Consider the following 14,412-nt stretch of genomic DNA (forward strand, 5'->3'; position numbering starts at 1 on the left):
CCCGTGGGATGTTTAGTAGCATTCCCTGGCCCTCTATCCAACCAGATGCCAATAACATCACTTTCCCAATCTGTGGACGACTAAAGAATGTCTCCAGAAAATTTCCAGATGTCTTCTGGGGGAACAAAGTTGCTCCCTGAATGAGAGCTGCTGGCAATTTGGGAGGAGCTAGAAACCCACAAAGGACACAAAGAGATTCTTCTCATGTCTGGTTCGGCCTGTCTTGCTGGCCTCTGCTCTGAGTCTGACATGCAGAAGGAGCTCGGTAGGGTGACGTGCTGAATGAATGTGTGAATGAAGGGAGGACCTCTCCATCTCCTTCCCATGGAAAACATGGGCTCTGGGGAACAAGATGGGGACAAAAGGCCCCAGGTTCACCGGGGACTGAAATGGGGTGCTCTGAGCAGCAGAGTTGGCTGGGGGAGTAGATGTGCCACTGAGTCCTCTACCCCATGGACAAAGTCCTGGCTGGCCATGAGCACGGCGGTGGGACTGAGGCCACGTGGGCTGGGCATGGGTCACTATGGGACCCCTTTGCTGATGAAGTTCCCGCATTTGTGCTGTTACAGCTGTGTCCCGTGATCGAGGAGGCCTTTGAGGACATGCAAGAGGACCTCCTGCAGATGGTAGAGGGTGAGTGCACTGCTCTCTCCCACCTTTTTTCTTTTCTGCTGAGCCAGCCTCCAGGCTGTGGCTCTGGAGGGGGCACCTCCCTAGTCTGGTCTGAGCAGCAGGTGGGAAGAGCACCAGTTGATCCCTGCCTGGGATGAGCAGACAGGAATTCACAGTTCTGAGTTCACCAGTACCTACTATATACTATAGGCAGGTTTCCACATGAGCCAGCAGGTGACCCAAATAAATCTGAGTTAAAATCCCAGCTCTACTATTGATTTGTCTGGTGACTATGGGAAGCCAGCTCCACCTCCTTATCCTCAGCTTCCTCATCTGTAAAATGGGACTTGTACAGCCCTACCTCGGGATTGTTAGTGAGGATTAAAAGTTTATAGGAGAGTTCCAGGCACATAGCAAGTGCTCTGGCTGCAGATAGAAGTTTATTCAAATGTGTGCTGAATGGATGCATAAGTGAATGATACAGCAAAGACTGTGGGCTTAGAGAAGAGGGAACAAAAGAAGAGGTCAGATATATGCTCAGGAAGGTCACTTCTCCCTCCCTGAGAGTAGCAGAAATGGAAGGTCACAGGCTTCTACCCCCACCTCAAGTGTCTGCTGTGCTCAAGTGCCTCAGAGCGGGGATTGAAAGGAAGAAGAAAATTCTATTGCCTACTGCTTGGGGATCTGAAGTGGCTCATTCCAAGGGGCCACCAGAGAGGAGTGGGAAGAGAATGGAATCAGTAGCATTGAGCACCCATAGAGCAAATACTGTGCTTGGTGTTTTATATAACTGGCTGCTCCACAGACATCACTGTGAAGTAGTGATCAATACCCACTTCACAGATCAGCAAACTGAGGCACAGAGACTTTAAGTCCGTTATTCAAGTTTACAGAAGTTAGGGATGGGGAAGGCTTACATCCAATTCTTCAAATTTCAAGTGTGGTATAATTCAGATTCAAGCCAGCTTTACTAGGTACCCGTTCTATACCACCTATGAGGCCAACATTTCTGTATTGCACCCCCACTTTAAAATGAGTAAACTGAGATTGAGGAGGGAAGAAACTACCTAAGGCTACTGTGGCTAGAACAGAGGTCTGTCTGGCTCCTCTGCTTCCCATGGGCAGGGCAAGCTTGGGGGTGCAGGGAGGCGGGGAAGGTGTAGGTGGTCCAAGGACCTACTCCCTGCCCTGCCCACCCCTGAGCCTCCTCCGTTGCCCTTCCCATTCTCCGCCCAACAGCGAGGGCAGCTGAGACGCCTCCGCCCCCTCGCGGCCAAGTAGGGAATCCCAAGGCGAACACATTTGAACCAGAGAACAGATCCAGACCCGCCTGGATAGGATCAGTCTGGTGGGGAGGTAGAGAGTTACAAGCAATAGGTCAGTTTTGTTCAAACCAGGACGTTGACATAGGATCACTGGGTCCAAATCTTTTCACAGTATGAGCAAATCATTTCACTTTTCTGAGCCTCAGTTTTCCCATTTGTAAAATGGGGGTAAGAATAAGAGCTATACCCCCTAAGGTTATTGTGAGGATTCGATGAGCTAACACAATAAAGGTTTAACCCAGTTCAACACTCAATATATGTTTAATAAATGTCAGTTATTATCATTTTCGTCATTGTCATCATCAACATCATCATTACTCCTGCTCCTCTCTTCTTACCCCTCCCCATGCAATAATGCAGCTCCAGCCAAAAGCAGCCCCCAAACAACCCACCCAGTCCTGCCCTTCCCCCTCACACAGCTTTCTTCTTGTCTCCAAGCAGCGCCCATTCCCGTGAGCGATGACCACCTGCAGTTTGACCTTCTGTCTTCTGCCATCAAGGATAACACCATCCAGCTCAACCTGGAGGTGAGTGTCATGGACCTTGAGGGTAAAGTGGGGACATCATTGCCTTCGCTGACCACCAGGGTCAGATACCAGGGGTTCTGTTTCAGGGGAGAAAACACTGGGCACGGTTAAGACACACGGGCTGATTTAGAAAAATCTCAAAATGCCGAGCATGTCCCATGCCAACCATTCTGATGGGGAAAACACGGCAGGTAGAATCTAAGGGCCAAGCACAGAACATCGATCCTGGTGGTCTGTCCTCCGACCTTGATCTCCCCAGTCATGGGCCCGAGTGTTTGCACTGGGGCTCTTGGCCTTTTTCTCAGGCAAAGCCCCTGCCAATCCCCAAACATCTGATTACCTTGAAACCAGATTCCAGGTTCAAAGCACACAGACCTAAGTTTCTCACCCAGCCCCACCAGTCCCTGGCTGTGTGACCTTGGGCAAGTCTCTTCCCCTCCCAAAGCCTCAGTTTCCTCATCTGTAAAGTGTAGATCATCATAGTCCCCAAGGAAAGAGTGACATGGGACTGAAGACTGGCCGGCAGGAAGAGCCTGGTAAATGGAGCTGCATACACCCTGGAGCTCGACTCCCTCAGGGCCCACACCAACGTGGACAGCTTGTATCCCAGACCAGTTTTCATGGATCCCTTGGAAAACTGCAGCATCAAGCATTTCCATCAATTTTCTTGCAGTTTTTAATTTTCCCTTCATCCAAAGGGCTTGTGAGGTATCTGAAAAGTTGAAACCTAAATTCCAAATAAGACATTTAAAGTTTTTAAAAATCAGAGATTATCTGAGGGGTGCAGGTGGGGTAGCTATTGCTAGGCACCTGAGCTTACTCCTCACCTACAGCAAGGCACTGGATTCTGGGCTGAGCTTCCTGACAGCAAGTGCAAAAAGGGAAGCAGGTTGAGAGGCATTATTTCCTTCCAGGTGGTGGTTGGGTAAGGCGTGGAGTTAAAGTTTTGATACCAGCTCTCTGCTCTGTGTCTCCTTAGGCCAAGTTATTGGACTCAGAGGGAACGGAGACCAAAAGGTTCAGTGAGTCTGAGGCTTCCCTGACAATTCCCACTCCGGACAGCGCCCCTTTCAGCCTCACCCTGAGGCAGGATGTGGTGAATGATGCAATAGGGGCCTTCCTCCCTCCAGAAGAAATCGCGATCATGCCGGACGTTGTGGTAAGCCTCGACACGGGACAGAGGAAAAAGCCACCTCTACTGAATCATGGGAACTTTCTGAATTAAAGGGAATGCAAGGACCCCAAGGCCCCGGGGCACGAATCCCCTGTCACGCTTAGTTTAAACCCCTCTAGTAATGGAGAGCTCCCTCCCTCCCCTGACAGTCTCTGTCTCTGACATATCGTTCTAAAGATGAAGCTTTCCCTGCAAAATCCAGTCCTGCTCCTCATTCTGCCCTCTGAGAACATGACACACCTGCTTCTTCTGCCAAATAACAGTCCTTCCCAACCGAAGGGCATCTTAGATACTAGGCTGCTGCCGTCCACCCTGGGGCCCATGGCAGACATGACGAATCAATCAGGGTCCTCCCTATCGAGCCTTGATGCTGACACAGCCTTGAAATGCTTCTCAAAACAGCACACCCTAGTCAGCCAGGGTGTGCCACCGCCTCCAAGGTGACTGGTGAGGAAACTGAGGCCTACAGGGCAAAAGCGTTGCCCCAAAGTTGTGGGAGGGTGTCCGGACTTAAAGTAAGCTGACAGACAGCAGATAACCAAGCTCTTGAGGATCAGAATTCAGAGTAAGGGGCTGAGATAGTGAGAAAAGAGGAGTGGTCACCAGCAACCACATTCAGGACGACAGTGAGGATTGGGTCACTTCTCTGTGCGCTCTGGGAGCAGTGAGCTGCCTGCAAACCCACAACCACCACCAACCCACAGTAAAAGTCCAGGCCAGGGGGATCCCCTGCCTCACAGCAGCTAACATAGGGCTGTTTCTTGCAAGTGACAAATATGTAGCCTGGCCCACCGGGCCCACCCAGCTTTTCTGGGGTGCTGGGGGTCGCAGCAGTGGGGCTGCTGCAGGGATGTCTCCCCCGCCCCTCCAGCTGACCTGCTCTGGCTTCCTCTCATCCTCAGCTTCCTGAGCTGGCCCACCGGCTGAAGAAGATCATCAAGGAGATCAGTGAAGAGGTTGGTCCACTGGCCATCTGCAGCTTGATGGGTGTTTGCTGGGGTCTGTCCTCGGGCCTCTGGGGAATAAAATTATGTGAGAGCACTCCCCTCCCTTCCAGCCCTGTCCTCACGAAGATCTCAGGCCAACAGGACAGGCTGACCTGCATCACATAATTACACAGATAAACTGTCAGCGAAGAGGACAGATGCTGAGGGTTATGAGAGCATTCATGGGGCACTGAGAGAGTCTGGAAAACTAGGGAGGGCTTCCCTGGAGAGAAGGGGATTCCAGACAGAGGGAGAAGCAAAACCAAAGGCTGAGATGGTGAGAGCAATCCATTCCAGGACGGAGAGGACAGTGTGGGTGGAGCACGGAGAGGAAGCAGGGAGGTCGGGAAGTTGGGCCCGGGCCAGGCCACATGGGACCTGTGGGCCACGGCGAGGTGCGTGGGAGGCCACATGCAGGTCTGATGTCCCTCCAGGCTGCGGCTCAGCTGAAGCACACACAGATTGTGAAGATCCTAACCCAGGGGACCCCAGCGCTCCTTCTGGAGAAGGGCGGTGCCAAGCTGGCCCAACTGATCGTGCTGCAATTGTTCGCCTCCAGTGAAGCCCTCCGCCCCTTATTCACCCTGGGCATTGTGAGTTAATTGCCTGTGACATTGGCAGCAATTTAGGGGACCTACACTATTCCCATTCATCCCTCTTGCTTTGCTAAACATTTCCACCTTTCTTGTCACCCAGCAGGATCGGGGTATAGGGAGCGCTGACCCCAAGATTCAGGAGCTTTGGGGGCCCTGATGACTTTATTAGTCAGTCAAGCCTTTACCCCCTTTTCAGTCAGTTACTGGCCACCCAATAGTGCCCATGGGTAGGAGGGACGTGACTCCCCAGCAAGGCAGCTCTGTTCAAGCAGGAGCATGTCTGCAGCGAAGGGTCTGGGGACTGCTAGCGGCAGCACTCGGCGGGGAGGGACGGATGCCCCGCCCTTTAAAGGGGATCTGAGTTGGGGCACTCACTGCACCCACTACAGAGGCAGAGAGAACAGAGAGACAACACAGGATTTATGCGTGGCTGCTGGAACCGTGCCTAACCAAGGAGTCTGGACAGTACCTGGTTGTTAGAAGGAACCTAATGCTGACACTATCCTTAGAGCAGAGTTGCTGTGGACAGCTGTACGGGTTGCCCACACACAATTTCAGGGGTGCCATTCACAAAAGACTACAGGAGACACAGTGCCCTAGCTTCCTATATTGAAGGATATTCTTTTTGTTCTTGTTGTTAATCCTCACCTGGGGATATTTTTTCCATTGATTTTTAGAGAGAGTGGAAGGGAGGGGGAGAAACAGAGAGAGAGCGAAACATCAATGTGAGAGAGACACATTGATTGGTTGCCTCCCACACGCGTCCCGACCAACCGGGGCCGGGGATTGAACCTGCAACCTGTGCCCTTAACCAGAATCAAACCCGAGACCCTTCAGTCCAAGGGCCAACATTCTAACCATTGAGCAACTGGCTAGGGCTATTGAAGGATATTTTGATTCCCGACCAGCAGTGGGAATGAGCTTCCCTGGTGACCTGGCCCCTCCATGGCCAATGGCAGGCACTTTTCAGAAGGCCACCAAGCCCAGGCCTGCAGGACAAGTTTGTTCTCTGGGAGCAGCTCACTGGAGCTGGAGCCTGGCACTCTGCCCTCAGGCTCACCCTGCCCACAGGTCAAGTTGATATATATCTTTGTCACTTGTATTTGAGACCTGACTTTGCTTCTGACCTTTCTGATAATAATAATACTTAACATTACCAGGAGGTTATTGATCTTTGTCCCTCAGTTCCCTCACCTCTGCCATGAGGTAAAAATAGAAGCCACTTCAAAGGGTTGTGAGGATCAAAGGAGATAATCATATAAACTTCTTAAAACTGCCAGACACACAGTGAAGGCTCCATGCATATTGGCTGCTGTCATCATCATTTCCCACAGCAATCCTATGTGGCTGTCTGTTCAGTGGGGAGTGGGTACAGGTACTATCCCATTTAATAGATGAAGAAAGTGAGGCCAGAGGGGTCAAACCCTTTTCCAAGGTCGCAGAACCAATAGCTGAGATCCAAGTGTCAGCTTGACCCCAGAGCCCCTTGCAGAACCCCACACCCCACCTTTGACACATCCTCTAAAAGAAATGTGGGTTTCTCATTGCAGGAAGCCAGCTCAAAAGCTGAGTTTTTTAGCAAAGGTGCCCAGCTTTTGCTCAACTTAACCGGAATCAGGTAAATCATCGTGAAGAATCTGGTGATAAAAATGAGTGCCACCCGGTGACCGTTTGGGTTTCTTTAAACACAGTGTGTTGAGTCTCTGGGGTGTGAGCATCCAGTGAAGGCTACTCCAGGGCAGGCAGAAAGGCTGCCTTACCTGGACTGTCCCGCTGTCGAGGACTGAGTGTGAGAGACAGAGCAGGAAAGGGAAGTGGCCTTGCAGCAGCCATGGGCATGTTGACCCTGGCCACAGGAACAGCCTGCCCAGCGTCATCCCCTCGGCCGTGGGCGGCCCATTCTGGACACCTCCACACAGAGGCAGTGACAGTCATGCCTAGATGCGAAGCCCCCATGCAGCCCAGCCCAGAAGCACGGGGCTCCAGCTGCATTCTGCACCCCTGCCTGATCTCCCACCCAACCACCCTCCTGCTGCCCTAGCCACTCAGATGTGCAAAACAGAGCCCACCACCACCCGCCACCAGAGGTCCTGCTGCACGCGGATCCCAGGGTGCCACTGCAGACTTGGCTGGCATTTGCATGTCCATGAGGACCCTTCTCAGAACAGAGGTCAGCTTCTCTCAATTGAGAAAGAAAAGGAAGGAGCAGCCGGCTCTGCACATGCCTCTGTGTGGCTTTCCCAGGGCTGGGCTGACAGCTTGTCCACACCTGGCAGACAGTTCTGTCTCCCCATACCACCCTCAATTACAATGTAAGCTCCATAAAGCAAGAATTTGAGTTGGTTCGCTGCTGTATCTCCAGAGCCTACACTGTGCCTGGTACATAGTAGGTGCTCAATAAACAGCTGTTGAATGAATGAATGAGTAAATGCATGCATGAATGAATGAATGAATGAATGGGACTTGGAGGGACCATTCTTATGGGTATTATCTGTTGCAGTCCTGAACGGATCCGCGTGCTGAACGCAGACATTGCCCAGTTTGACGTGAGTATTAACGGATTGTCCCTGCGGACACAGAATAGCCCAGAATGGTCCATTTCAAAAGGAAACATTTTGCAGAATGTGGTTTCAGCAGGTCCCCATGGGCAGCCCCATAGTGGGCTGGCCGGCCTCCACGTTATCAGCTACAAAGTCTAACCTCCTGGTTCAGGCATTTACCCACTTTATGCCAAACACAGCTGAGAACACACAAATACGGACACACAGATGCACATTCACTTTCCTGTGAAGTTTTGACCCAAAATTAAGAAATAAATCTCTTCTATTCACAATCACATAAGCTCATCTCATGACCATGAGCAGCCCTTTCCCTCTGATCCTCAGTTTCCTCACCTGAGTTGGACTAAATCAGAGTCTGAAATTGGCTGAATCCTGTCTTGTGACATGGTGTCGGTTCTGGGGGTTTGGTGTGTTTGTTCTTGTATTTTGTTTTGGTCGTGTTTTTGTCCTTACATGTGTTTTTTAACGTATTTTTATTAATTTCAGAGAGGAAGGGAGAGGGAGAGAGATAGAAACATGAATGATGAGAATCATTGATCAGCTGCCTCCCGCAGGCCCCACACTAGGGATTGAGCCCGCAACCCAGGCATATGCCCTGACCAGGAATCGAACTGTAACCTCCTAATTCATAGGTTGATGCTCAACCATGGAGCCATGCCGGCGGGCTGTCCTTATATTTTTATTTTGTTTTTTAATTTTTTATCAATATTTTAAAACGGGAGGTTTCCACATGAAAATCAGGACTCTGGCTTCCCTTGAGAAGTCAAAACCTCAGGAAGCACAGGGCTAAATTTCCTAAAGGCACATCACATTCTGCTGGAGCCCTTGAGAGTGGGGGGGGGGGACATCCTTCTGATGCACCCCAGCCCCCTCAACTATGGGACCCCAGGGCCAGTTGGGTTTGTGTCACCCTCAGGAGCCCTAGCAACTTTGACTGGCAGGGACTTGGGATTCCAGCACCTCCACCAGCCGCCCTCACCATGGGGCTGGGCTGTGCCCATTCTAGGAATGGCTGGGAGGACTTGGGATTCTCAGCCAGGGAGCAATGTCCCTTCTCTCTCACAGCCTATAATGCTGAAAGACATCGCCCGAGACATCCTCAGCGCCGTCTTGCAGACAAATGAGAATGGTGAGTTCCTTTGCTATCCATCCCCCCACTTCCCAGGGCTTTTGAGGGTGGGTGCGTTACTTCTCCTGCCTGGGTCTCCATTTGGGGCCCCTTTCACTCATTTTCCACTCTACTTCAAATTCTGCTTCTCCAGGAAGCCTTTCCGGTCACCCATCTGGAAATGAGCTCTCCCCTCTCCACCTTCCTTCACTGGTTGCAGAGCCTAGACATGCAAGATGAGCCAGGCAATGCCCATGAGGATGACAACAGACCGAGGTGTAAACAGACAAGAGCACACTCGATGTGCCTCAGACAGACCTGGTCCAAGTCTTTAATTCCCCTCTTGCTGGCTGCCTGGCCTTAGATGAGCTGCCTTATTATTCTGAGCCTCAGTTTCTCCATCTGTAAAATGGGGAAATAAGAGTACCTTCCTCAGAAGCATAAAGGAGATGGTGTTTGTAAGGGGCAGAGGGGGCTGCCTAGCACAGTTGGTGCTCAACATTTCTCAGCCACTGTTGTTGTTGGCGTTGTTATTTGTGTTCATGGTGGAGGAAGCTGAGAGAAAAGATGGAATTATTCTAACTAAGCCTCAGGTCATGGGGGTGGGAAAGTTGGTAACCTATGACAAGCCCACCTCTTTCATTCCTTTATTTTATTAGAATGAGACATCTCAATTTCCACACTTGTGCTGTGGATGATGGGAGGCCTGGTACTTGAGCAGGAATGTGAGAGGATGCGAGGGGTGCCCTTTGGAGCAGCCAGAGCCGGTGCTGGATGGAGGCAAAGGTTAAGGAGATGAGGCTAAATGGATGCTGGGCAGGAGAACAGCTGAGCAGAAGCAACAGGGCCAGTCTGCATGGGGTGTGCCGCCTCTGGGAATTGTGAGCTTGCCCACAGCTGCCCAGGACCACCAGTCTCCAACCATATTTGTTGTTTCAGGCAAATTAAGACAAGGGATCGCAGTGGTAATAGTGAAGGCCTTGGGACTTGACGACGTTTTTGTGGAGGTGACCGAGGTGAGTGGGGTTAAACATCCTGCCCCAAGGAGGGCATAGTCACTAGGAAAGCCCTGAGCTGGGAGGTGTGGGCTGTGCGCCAATCCTGACCCCGCTGCTCACTCATGAGGGACCTTGGGCAAGTTGCTTCTTCTCTCAGGGCCTCAGTTCCTCATCTGTAAGAGGAAGAATACAACTGTCCTTGCCAGGGGTCAATACACCTCCAGCTTTTCCCACCCCATTCTTTCGTTTGTTCATTGATTCAGTAAGGCCTTTCACAGTAGATGCTCAATAAGTGCTGATTGAACATATGACTCTTGTTGGCAGCTGTTAGGGAGAGGTGCTGTAGCAGCATCCACCTCCCCCAAATATTGTCATTAATAATAGTTAACAGCCCATAATCATTTTGTGCCAGGTACTGGGGTATCTTGCTCAGTTTTCACAACTACCCTATGAGGTACATCCTATTGTCATCCCCATTTTACAGATGGGGAAACTGAGAGTGAGAGATGGCAAGTCCATTTCCAAGGTCACACACTCAGTAGGTGGCAGAGTAGAGATCTGCACTCGGCACCTGCCCTGATAACCCCCTGCTTTGGGCTCCAATCTCCACATGAGCCAATGACAGTGAGGTGATTCCATCTTAATCAGCTGCCCAGCAGGCATTTACTAAGCACCTACTATGTGCCAGGCACTGATCACAACTGTGAACAAAAAAGACAGAAATCCCTGCCTTCTTGGAGTTTCTAGTCCACCCTGGAGTGGGGGAGACATTGAAAGCAGAAGTATTAACAATTAAAAACATCCACAGGTCAGGGAAAGCTGTTTAGTTCAGAGAAATCCCCAGAGGAAAGGAAGTCTCAAAATGCCCCCACTCCGCTACAGTCGAATTTGGGGGAAGGGTAGGAGGCTTTGTTAACAAGCTTCCAAGGCAAGTTGACATTTGACTTATTATCAGCTGCCCACCTCAACAACCATGCCCACCCTTTAGCTTTAGCTGGCTTTGGTGGAGAATAAAGAGAACAGTACTGTGGATGGTACCGAAAGAGGCTGAGAATCTAGACTTAGGGACCAGAGGACAAGTTCTGCCAGCTCTGCCTCTCTCCAGCCATGAGACCTCAGGCAGGTCCTCTGGCCTCTCTGAGCCCAGCTTCCTCATCCACAAAACTCAGCAGATGTCTGAATACACAGGTCATGCACTAATGCAGGGGTCCTCAAACTACGGCCCGTGGGCCACATGCAAATACAAATATGTATTTGTTCCCGTTTTGTTTTTTTACTTCAAAATAAGATATGTGCAGTGTGCATAGGAATTTGTTCATAGTTTTTTTTAAAACTATAGTCCGGCCCTCCAACGGTCTGAGGAACAGTGAACTGGCCCCCTGTTTAAAAAGTTTGAGGACCCCTGCACTAATGGATGACATTACAATAATCTGAGTAAAATATAAGTAGTTCATTTATCTAAGACATATGTGCACTTGGTTGGTGTTGGATGGACAACGGGTATCCATACAACTGTATGGCTGAAGCGTGGTTTATTTCACATATCTCTTATTAGGGGACATCTAGCAATGCTCCTTTTTTTTATTTTCTAAAGCAATTTGCATCGCATAATTTATCATTTACAGTTTAAGTTGGAAAAGTATCATTTCATCCTTTGGAACTGTTTCCAAATTTTCTGTTCTACTCTGTTCATTTATTTTGGACTAAGCAGCACATTTATTTCCTTTATATAGCTTTATAATATAACTAGAGGCCCAGTGCACGAAATTTGTGCACTCAGTGGAGCGGGGGGGTCCCTCATCCAGGCCTGCACCCTCTTGCAGTCTGGGAGCCCTCAGGGGATGTCTAACTGCCGTGGAGGCAGGAGAGGCTACCACCACGGCCACTGCGCTCGCCAGCTGTGAGCCCGGCTTCTGGCTGAGCGGCACTCCCCCTGTGGGAGCACACTGACCACCAGGGGGCAGCTCTTGCATTGAGCGTCTGCCCCCTGGTGGTCAGTGCACATCATAGCGACCAGTCGTTCCACCATTTGGTTGATTTGCATATTAGCCTTTTATTATATAGGACTAGAGGCCCGGTGCACAAAATTTGTGCACTCGGGGGGGAGAGGGGGTCCCTCAGCCCATCCTGTGCCCTCTCGCAGTCTGGGACCCCTCAGGAGATAATGACCTGCTGGCTTAGGCCTGCTCCCGGGTGGCAGAGGGCAGGCCCAATCCCTAGGTGCAGCCCCTGGTCGGGCTCAGAGCAGGGCCAATTGGGAAGTTGGGGCACTGCCCCCTGTCATGCACAGAGCAGGGCGGATCGGGAGGTTACAATGCCACCCCTAGTCACGCTCAGGGTACAGCCGATTGGGGGGTTGGGGCACCTCCCCGTCACACTCAAGGCAGGGTCGATAGGGAAGTTGCGGCACCACCCCCTGTCACGCACAGAGCAGGGCCGATCAGGGGGTTGAGGAGCTCCCCCCTGTCACTCACAGAGTAGGGCCAATAGGGGAGTTGGGGCTCCATACCCTGTCACACAGAGAGCAGGGCGGATCAGGGGGTTGGGGCGCTGCACCCTGTCACACACAGAGCAGGGCCCATCAGCGGGGTTGGGGCTCCATACCCTGTCACACACAGAGCAGGGCCGATCAGGGGGTTGAGGAGCTCCCCCCTGTCACGCACAGAGCAGGGCCCATCAGTGGGTTGGGGAGCTCCCCCCTGTCACTCACAGAGTAGGGCCGATAGGGGAGTTGTGGCCCCACCCCCTGTCACACACAGAGCCACAGGGCGATCAGGGGGTTTGGGCGCTGCCCCCTGTCACGCTGCTCCCGGTGCCGGGAGGCCTCGCAGCTCCGCTGATCCTGGGGCCAGGAGGCATATTACCCTTTTACTATATAGAATAGAGGCCTGGTGCACAGGTGGGGCTGGCTGGTTTGCCCTGAAGGGTGTCCTGGATCAGGGTGGGGGTGCCTGGCCAGTCTGGCTGAGGGGCTGAGGGCCGTTTTCAGGCTGGCAGGTCACTGAAGCTCCCAACCGCTCCTTTTTTTTCTTTTTTTTTTTCTTTTTATTCTGGGCCAGCTTTAGCTCTGAGGCCTCAGCTGCTGAAAGTAGGTTTCTGGCCTTTGTTTATTTTCTGTATTTGATACAATGTTGCGGTCCGGCTGGCTGAAGCCCGGCTGACTAACGCAGGTTTCTGGGGTTTTGTTTAGCTTCTATATTTGCAATATAGTTCCTTAGAGTTGCAGCTGAGAGGCCGGCAAGTCAGGTGGGGAACGTTGGAGTCCACAGTCACTGGAGCAAGCAAGCCTCCCTGTTCGCTTCAGTGCATGGCTGCCGGCTGCCATCTTGGCTGGCAGTTAATTTGCATATCGCCCTGATTAGCCAATGGGAAGGGTAGCGGATGTACGGCTAATTACCATGTTTCTCTTTTATTAGATAGGATATATTTTAAAATCTAGTCAAACAAATGAATAAGTGGTTAGATGTGAGATAAAGCAAGTATAGTTTTTTAATTGGGAGAATCTAGATCATGAGTATATAAGTGCTCACATAAAATTCTTTCAACTTTACTGTATGTTTGAAAATGATCAAAATAAAATGTTGGGGGAAATCTAATAGATTAAGTTCTTCATAGCACACTTAGTTAAAAAGAAAAAAAAAGCCAGAGCCTTGTTAAATATTTAGCTGACTAAATGGGGGAAGGGGGGACATATGTAATAGTTTCAACAATAAAGATTTTTTAAAAGATTTAGCTGCCTTGCCCTAACCGGTTTTGCTCAGTGGATAGAGCATCGGCCTGCGGACTGAAGGGTCCCAGGTTCGATTCCGGTCAAGGGCATGTACCTTGGTTGCGGGCACATCCCCAGTAGGAGGTGTGCAGGAGGCAGCTGATTGATGTTTCTCTCTCATCGATGTTTCTAACTCTCTATCCCTCTCCCTTCCTTTCTGTAAAAAAATCAAAAAATATATATTAAAAAAAAAAGATTTAGCTGCCTAAGGCCCAATGGGTACAACCAGGAATCTGCATTTGAGGAAACATTTGGGGAAGTGTTGGTGATCAGCTGGGACGAGGGACAGCGATCCTATACAATCCCACACTCTGCAGGCAGACCCTACTCTTCTGTCCCTTCTAAGAATTCTGTCTGAGTGAGTTCAGGATCATGACCCTCAATGACAGTGGTCACCTTGAGGAGGACACGCCAGCGTAAATCACAAGTCAGGAGATGAAAAAAAAAACAAACCCAGTTGACTTTTCTCCTCCAATTGCAGGATGAACTTATGCTCATGGCAGAATCCTCGTAGAACCCTGGACCCCTCTCCTCTCTTCCAGTGAAGACTTGGACAGTGGCCACCTGGGGCAGGCTGGCTCCCAGTGGCATCCAGCTTCGTAGGTTCCCTCTCTGCAATGAATAAATAGTTGCCTATGACTTTTGAAGTCTGGAGTGTATCTTTGTCCCAGGAGTCACTGTGCCCTTGGCAGGCTAAGGGGCTGGACATCCGAGCCACATTTGGATCATGTTCAGGCCCTTCTGAGCCAATCTGGG

The 14,412-nt window shown here is 50.8% G+C and overlaps 1 protein-coding gene across 1 annotated transcript in view; it reads left to right on the top strand.

The window, feature by feature from the left end:
• BPIFB1 (BPI fold containing family B member 1) overlaps positions 1 to 9,144 on the top strand; it is a 19,167-nt gene extending 10,023 nt beyond the window's left edge. Inside the window, exons 7-15 of the mRNA XM_023754493.1 lie at positions 570 to 633; positions 2,379 to 2,464; positions 3,444 to 3,623; positions 4,541 to 4,594; positions 5,059 to 5,217; positions 6,771 to 6,838; positions 7,721 to 7,766; positions 8,847 to 8,910; positions 9,044 to 9,144. Coding sequence (XP_023610261.1) covers positions 570 to 633; positions 2,379 to 2,464; positions 3,444 to 3,623; positions 4,541 to 4,594; positions 5,059 to 5,217; positions 6,771 to 6,838; positions 7,721 to 7,766; positions 8,847 to 8,910; positions 9,044 to 9,129 — 807 coding nt within the window. The 3' untranslated portion in view covers positions 9,130 to 9,144. The remainder of the gene's footprint in view (positions 1 to 569; positions 634 to 2,378; positions 2,465 to 3,443; positions 3,624 to 4,540; positions 4,595 to 5,058; positions 5,218 to 6,770; positions 6,839 to 7,720; positions 7,767 to 8,846; positions 8,911 to 9,043) is intronic.
• The last annotated feature ends 5,268 nt before the right edge of the window (positions 9,145 to 14,412 follow it).

The sequence above is a fragment of the Myotis lucifugus genome, unplaced genomic scaffold (assembly GCF_000147115.1).
Source record: "Myotis lucifugus unplaced genomic scaffold, Myoluc2.0 scaffold_60, whole genome shotgun sequence".
Classification (NCBI taxonomy): Eukaryota; Metazoa; Chordata; class Mammalia; order Chiroptera; family Vespertilionidae; genus Myotis; species Myotis lucifugus.